Source organism: Leptinotarsa decemlineata, unplaced genomic scaffold (genome assembly GCF_025532065.1).
Source record: "Leptinotarsa decemlineata unplaced genomic scaffold, Ldec_3_MD MMD2_P_RNA_scaffold_2, whole genome shotgun sequence".
Lineage (NCBI taxonomy): Eukaryota > Metazoa > Arthropoda > Insecta > Coleoptera > Chrysomelidae > Leptinotarsa > Leptinotarsa decemlineata.
Window position 1 is genome coordinate 25,039,744 of NW_027412529.1, and position 7,495 is coordinate 25,047,238.

Below are 7,495 nucleotides of genomic sequence, written 5' to 3' on the forward strand. Positions count from 1 at the left end.
ACATTCTTATTTGTGATTATTTGTGATTATTGTATTATGTATTGTATATGTATCACTTTTACCAAGTTACTTAGATGAATAAAAAATGATAAAAATATTATTTGTTTCATTTCTATTTTCCTAACCAATTACTGTAAAGTATATAGCATAATGTAAATGAAAGAAATATCAGTTTGAAAAGAATCATCGTAGAGTGCACAATGTCTAAAACAATCGATAAGTTTGGTAGAAAAAGAAAATTGGGTGGTAATGTCATTCGAGGTCCTCCCGGGATTGGTTTTAAATTAACAAAAGATGGTCATTATGACATGCAAAGAAAAATATTGAAAAATATAAGCGAACCAATTGACAAGAGTGATTGTGTAACTGTATCATATCTTGAGGGGGAAATTAACGGAACAAAGGAGGTTATACTTCTAGCCCTACAAGCTGCAATACAATCCACAATAGGTAATATTGCTCGCGATGCCCGTCAAGCATTTGACGATAAAATTGCAGAGGCTCGGATAACTTTCACTCGTAAATTTGACAAACTTACAAATGATGTGGACATAAAAATGTCTGACATAACAGCGTCTACAAATAAAAAATTTGATGCTATGTCAAACATAACAGGGACTACAATGAAAAAGTATGATGTACTAGAAGAGAGAGTTGAAGTTTTGGAGAAAAGCCATAAAGTCAGGCCATCAGGTGGACTGGGATATCCAGGACTGGACATTGATCCAAATGTTAGAATAATAGAACCAAAACCAAAACCAACAGATGACGTATTAATTGAACCAACATGGTGAATTTACTCCCGCGTTAGGTTAGATTAGATTAATACATACTGTAGGTTAGGGTCATAGGTGTTAGGTTAGGTTAGGTTTCACGGCGCGCGAAGCGCGCGGGTGGGGGTGGGGGGCGGCGGGGCCGCGCGTAGCGCGGCCCCGCCGCCCTCCACCCCCCACCCCCCCCCTCCTCCCCCCGGGGTGGTGGGTGGGGGGCCACCGCGCCGGCGCGCGAAGCGCGCCGGCGCGGTGGCCCCATTACGCTCGCGCCGGCGCGCGAAGCGCGCCGGCGCGAGCGTAGCGAATTGGGACGTAAGCCGCGCGGAGCGCGGCCCGCTTTCTTCCCACCATTGCTCACCCCGCCCACTTCCTACCATTTCTCGCCCCACCATATTCCAACCATTGCGCATGCACGCCCCCACCTCATTCCCTCCACTCCCAATGATGTTGATACCCCGAGGAGCACGTTCTTCTACATTCAGTACGACAACTCCAGTCATCCAGAGCAGTCCAGCCATACTCAACCAGAAGCAGTGTACTATACGACGAGGAGCTAAGTTTGAGTAAGTTAACAATGTACTTTAATTTTTTACATCTACTAACTTTGTATTATTTTACATTTTCAGAATGGCATCCAACACTCAGGAATTAAATAACGCTGTGGCATCCATCATGCCTATGACAGAGCAGGAGAAGGCATCCACTTCGCGAGTTAGGTGCAGATCCACCAGCCCTGACTTATTCGAGGAGGAGGAGGAAGTCAGGCCTGTAAAGAAGGTTTGCCAACGACCTGCAGCGAAGGTTGGTCCTATTTCTAAGTACCGAGCTACTTGCAATAGGACTAATCCTTATGCAGGTAGTTGGTCGACCGCTCCAAACAGCTTAAGGCCCTCCACACCACCCGCAGCAGTAGTGGAACAACCTAGGGCGCCTTCTCCGGAGGAGCCACCAGTTGTATTGTCCCCATCGGAGGAGGCTCCCATCGTATTCACTCCGTCGGTGGTGCCGCTTTCGCCGATGCTGGCAACACCGGTGACGAATCCTGAAGTGTTAGTGCCACAAGTGCGACAGCCTATCGGAGAGGTTAGTGAAATGTTGGACAGTTTTCTACAGAGATGTAAGGAAGCAGAACATGCTTCTCGAGCTAGTGAGGCCGCGTTGGTTAAAAGGAAGCGCGAAATGGCTGAAATTGTTAACCGACGGAGGGAAGCAGAAAAAGTAATAGCCGAACTAGATCGGAAGTATGCATCTCTGGAGAAAAAGTGTGAAGCAGATACCTCTTCGATAGAGACTTATAAAAAGTTAGTGACTTTTATAAAAACTTTCCCATAGATTAAGTGTAAGTGTAGTAAGATTAGTTTTAGGTTAGTTAGGAATATTTAATTAAGATAGTTTTAAGTTTATGTTTGTAATTTTAGGAAATAAAAATAAAATAAAAAAAAAAGAAGTGAAATTAAGGGTGTACATTGTTTTGGTTTGGTACACATTGAACAATGCGATGGTTGGAGCATTTTTCTTCACTTCGTCTCATTATTATTTCCTTTTTTTATTTCAATTACAAGTTCTTCTATGCAAATACCTCACATCAATTTTTGTGTTCTCTAATCTATTGTAAATAATCTCTTGGGAAGAAAATATGTTTCATAATGAAATCAATAAGTATATTTCATATAATTCATATAGTATTTTCAATTTTCTCTTTCATGGAATATAGCTCATGTCATTTTTGAAATTCATTCCCACTTAATCCCCTCTCCTCCCCACTCCTCCCCCACTCCCTTTCAAAAGTATAAAAGTAGGAATTATCTGTTGGAATATTCAGTTGATCAGCCACCTTCAACATGGAACCTGATTCAACTACTGAGCCGTACAGTGACCCAGCGCATCAACATCCTTACTGGGCTTCTATCCATGAAGGTTTCGTTACCTCCACGACGGCACCTCACTCGATGAATTATGATGACATAATTTATGATGATCGGATACAAGTGCTTCACGTTACTGGAACCGATCAAGCGGACCTGTCTGATGGGGATTATCCAGATCCCTATGATTGGCGGAATGATTACGAATGGGATACACAGTCCGGAAACACAGACGACGACGACAGCGATGACGATGATGACGGTGACGCTGACAATGAGTCCGATGATAGTCCTCCACCATCCCCTATCCTGATTGATGAAGTCCTGAATTCAGACGATGATATGTAATCGTTTCCTCATTTCTCCCATCCTTTCTATTCCTTTCCTTTCCTTCCACGGAGTACACACTTTTTGGTTGGTGTACACGAGGCACTGCGAGGTTGGGGCAGTGTCTTTTTCCCTCTCCCTTATTAGTTTTTTTTATAATAATCACTCAGAGTTTCTCATAATAATAATTACTTAGAATTTCAAGAAAATTGTCATTCTTATTGCTTTCGAATTTCAAACACTGAATTGTTCTACATTTACACTTCACCCCCTCCTTTTTTTTTCCAATATAAATAAAGCATCAATCCCAGTTCTATATCATTCTTCCACAATGTCGAGTGCTGATTCCACCACCGAACCGATGAGTGTACCAGAGTGTTCTATGACGAGTACAGGCCCCATCCAGGTACATGGAATAGATTCAACGTTCGATCATTTCAGTACAAATTTTGCACAAATGCTGCAACGTATCTATGATCTACCTGATGATTTCCCGACACGTATGGAAGAAGGTATGCAAGAGGAAGTAGAGGCAGAGTTAGAGATGGATGTCAATGAGTTAGACGATCTAGAGGATAACGAGCTAGATAATTATGCTAATGATGATGCCATTAGTATATCGTCTGATTCAGATGATTATGAGGATGACATCATCAGTATATCATCAGATACAGATGATGATACAATCATCATTGTTTCTGATGATGATGAGGAGCGTTAGTCCATACCATTGCATGGATTAATAAAAAAAACAGTCCTTTTCAGGGCTACAATTGAAGACTGAAACAATAAAAAAAATAGCTCTTTTCAGAGCTATCATTATACTTTCAAACAGAAACAGGTTCATACCATTGTTAACATTATAGTCTCAAACAAAATGTATGTATGTAAAAGTATTCATCATTATATGCATACAATGATTGACAAAATGCCAACTTCAACTTTCATTTAAAGTAGTACTCATCATATGCATAGATATTCAATGACTATCAAATTCCAAATATCGACTTTTCAGTCAAAGTAGTAATTTATTTGTCATATAATGTATAGATATTCAAAGACTAACAAATTACTTAGACTTTTATTAGTCAAAGTATTCATTTGTCATATAATCTATGAATACTAATACAACTAACTACTGTTTGTGTGAATAATGTAGCCCTGAAAAGGGCTGTTGTTTTTTTTTGACCAGTAGGTCCACGGTTATTGTGCCACAGGTTGGACATTATTACATATAATACATGTAGATACTCGGGTGAAGTTTGTTAGTGGCCTCTCGCAAGCTTCACACCAATTCTGCCCCATTTCCATAATTGAGACAGTGTTGTGGGTGTTGACATGGGCATACCACCCTCCATTATTGTTTCTATGCGAATAAAACCGAAAGCAGCACCAACATAGTTTTTTGTTCTCTCCATCTATTGTGCTGATCAATACGTATGCATCCATTGCACAATACAAATCCAAGGGATCTTCCAGTGTCTCACTGACATTGAGCGTTCGCATACCGATCCTCAAAGCACCATCGCCTTCAGTTGTGTCAGCTTCTATCCCTTCATCATCTCCTTCTTCATCCATGACCCTCTCAAACTCCATCACGTCATCATCTTCGTCGCTTTGGTTGGCCTCGTTTTCAACTTCGTCTATCTCATCTTCATCGACTCCAACATCTTCTGCTTCAACTATCACTTCCTCTAGCGGAACATTGACATCCTCATCATCTGATTCGTCTATCCAATTGTTTTCATCAACAGCAGATATTCTATTTAATGCAGCATTTATTTTTGCAGAATTCATCTTGTTGTTGTTTGATCACAGTTGTAGAGAGTGAATGAATGAACTCTAGGTTTGCAAGTCGACTTATATAGGAGGTGATGCGACTCCCACTTGACTCGTTTAGAGTGGAATAGTAGGAGAAGTTATCCCACTATACTTTCACATGATGTTGATTTGTATAAATAGAGATCGTAGGTGTAGGAGAGAGCATTCAGAGTTTCTGTAAGTCATCTCTTAATATTTCTAATCGAATTAGTAAAATGCCGTTTCCAAAAGAGTGGAATGAAAAACCAAAAGTGTGTGTCTACCCAATGATGATTGCAGGGGCTATTGTGTGCTACTTTTGTCAAATAAGTAGACCTAAGGATTCAATCAATCCATGTACTGGTATGTGTAGTGATTGCGTGTTGCGGATTCAACTATCGCCTCCTTCTCATCCACCGAAGCGAACAAAATCGGATTATCGTCAACAACAGTTACAGTGTCTGAAGTGTTCCGAACCTATAATATTTAACAATATAGGTATCTGTAGAAATATTTGCGGTACCTGTGCTGCCGTTCCAACTCCACTGCAACGTTGTTTGCGTTGTGATACATATTCCATGAATTGTTGGAATCATGTATGCAATGCATGTAGAAGTACTTGGGATCTGTGTGAGAAGGTTGGTCAACTCTACCCCAATAGGAGAATCCATTTTTTTCAATGTTGGTGTTTGACGCACGAGCAACAACTATTGAGGAATAGAGTCAAAGAACGTTCCACATCCACAGAGACATATTAACATTTTTCATTTTATATTTTTTATTATCGTTATTGTCCTCTATTATTAATAAATATATATATATATATATATATTTTGAATTTATTTGTATTATTTTCTAACATTTAAAAATACATGCATGCAACACACAGTTTTCCTCTTAAATGACAAAGATTGTTACATGCGTGAATAGTTTAGTGAGAGAGCGCATGTGCCAGTTGATGAAAGAGCGCATGCGCTAGTTGATTTTCTTCTATAAATGGTGAGGTCTCAGTAACATCATCACCTTTCCTATCCACATTCTATTGCTATCACATATCATTCCTCAGACCTTAATAATCATGAGCTCTATGCCGCTATTGATTGCTGAAGATGGTTCACCACTTGTTGATATCGATCAGACTGATTTTGAAAATATTCCAGTATTACATTTATCCAGTCAAGATTCGATAAATGATTTTGATATTAACGACTTCGTTAACTTTGCAGATGTGCCAGAACCAAATGAGCAAATTATTATTGAAAATCCGATCGTTTCGCAATTATCATCACTCAAACACTCTTCATCTACCCTTCCTCTTGGTGTTGATAGGAAATCTAGAACAATCAAGAGGAAGGTTACTAAGGCATCTTCATCGATTGTCACTGACTTTAAAGAAAAGAAAGAATCCAAAAGTGTTGTGCGACAGAAAAAACCCGCAACGAAAAGTGACAGATCGAAGAGGAAGCCAAAAGGTACTCCTAAAGAAATGAAGAGTGATTTGAAAGCTGAACCGCTATCTTCTTTCAGTCCCCTCCATCGGTTTGGGGAAATGAAAAGGAAAGCAAAATACCGTCTTGTAAAGGCACAGATGACTATTGCTGAACTCGAAAAGAGTGAGCGAGCTATTAATGCTAATAATGAAACTCTTGAAGCATTAGATGCCAAGATTGCATTAGCGAAGGTTGAATTGGCTAGAATGTCTAAAGATGCTGATGAACTCCGTTCAAAAATAGGTAAAGATAAGCAATTCCATCAACGTTCGAGAATGCAAGCTCAGGCTGAGCTTGAGCAGTCGACTAAGCTTTATGAGACGGCATTATCAGTGAGAGATAATTGGCAAAAAGAGTTGGATACTGCATTTCAAAGTGACGGCGATTAGTTTTGGGAATGATAATGTGTTTTCAATATCGTGAGTTGAAAAATATAAGCGGGAATGGAGTATACAATTAATTTGGTTTGGTATACACAGAACATTGCGAATGGCTGGGGCAATGTTTACCGCTGCAATATTTTTCAATTCACATACTTATCATTGAAATGAAAACAATAATGAACTTTAATATTACTTTATTCATAAAAGTCACTATTAGATACATTTAAACCATATTTGATTCATCAATCCAAGAATTTTGTTCGCTAGGAAGACCTAACCACTTTACATATACTTTATTTTTTCTTCTCTTCAACACCTTCTCAATCAGATATACGTCAGGATTCTCGGTTCGTAATAACTCTTCTTCGTAAAAACATCCTCTAATCGGCTGTTCATTCATATCTTCAAGATTATAAGTCGTTGGGATGGTTTTATTAATTTTAACAATCTTGAATAGCTCCGTGGTAAAATTCGCAGTGTAAGACTTTTCAAAAATATTTTTGTATTTACTTATACGTACAATATCATTCAATTGGAATTTGGGTTTACTTTGTCTTCCTCCAATTCCATTGATACCCTTGAATTTCAATTTTGTTGTTGAATCAACATTGATGGGTGCCATACCTATTGTACGATGAACTTTATTATTATATCTACTAGTTATAATTGGAAGAATATCAAGCCATTTGTGGTGACCTCTCATCGAAAATTCCTTGTAGAGCCATGCCTTTATTGTACGAATCACTCTTTCTGCTATAGCTGCCTTCTTTGTGCTGAATGTTGAATAATGATTGATATTATATTCTCGCATGAGAGATGAGAAGCTTCTATTAAAAAATTCTTTCCCTTGATCGCTT

The 7,495-nt window shown here is 39.0% G+C and overlaps 1 protein-coding gene across 1 annotated transcript; it reads left to right on the plus strand.

The window, feature by feature from the left end:
- Positions 1-1,181: 1,181 nt before the first annotated feature.
- LOC141487314 (uncharacterized) lies at positions 1,182-2,105 on the plus strand. The gene is made up of 2 exons (XM_074186249.1): positions 1,182-1,336; positions 1,400-2,105. Exons 1-2 carry the CDS (start codon positions 1,182-1,184, stop codon positions 2,103-2,105), a joined length of 861 nt encoding a protein of 286 aa, XP_074042350.1.
- Positions 2,106-7,495: the final 5,390 nt, after the last annotated feature.

Bases quoted from the DNA above. Each gene is read 5' to 3' on its own strand.
- LOC141487314 (XM_074186249.1), top strand. From the start codon at position 1,182: ATGCACGCCCCCACCTCATTCCCTCCACTCCCAATGATGTTGATACCC. The intron at 1,337-1,399 runs GTAAGTTAACAA...TTACATTTTCAG, and splicing joins CGACGAGGAGCTAAGTTTGA to AATGGCATCCAACACTCAGG.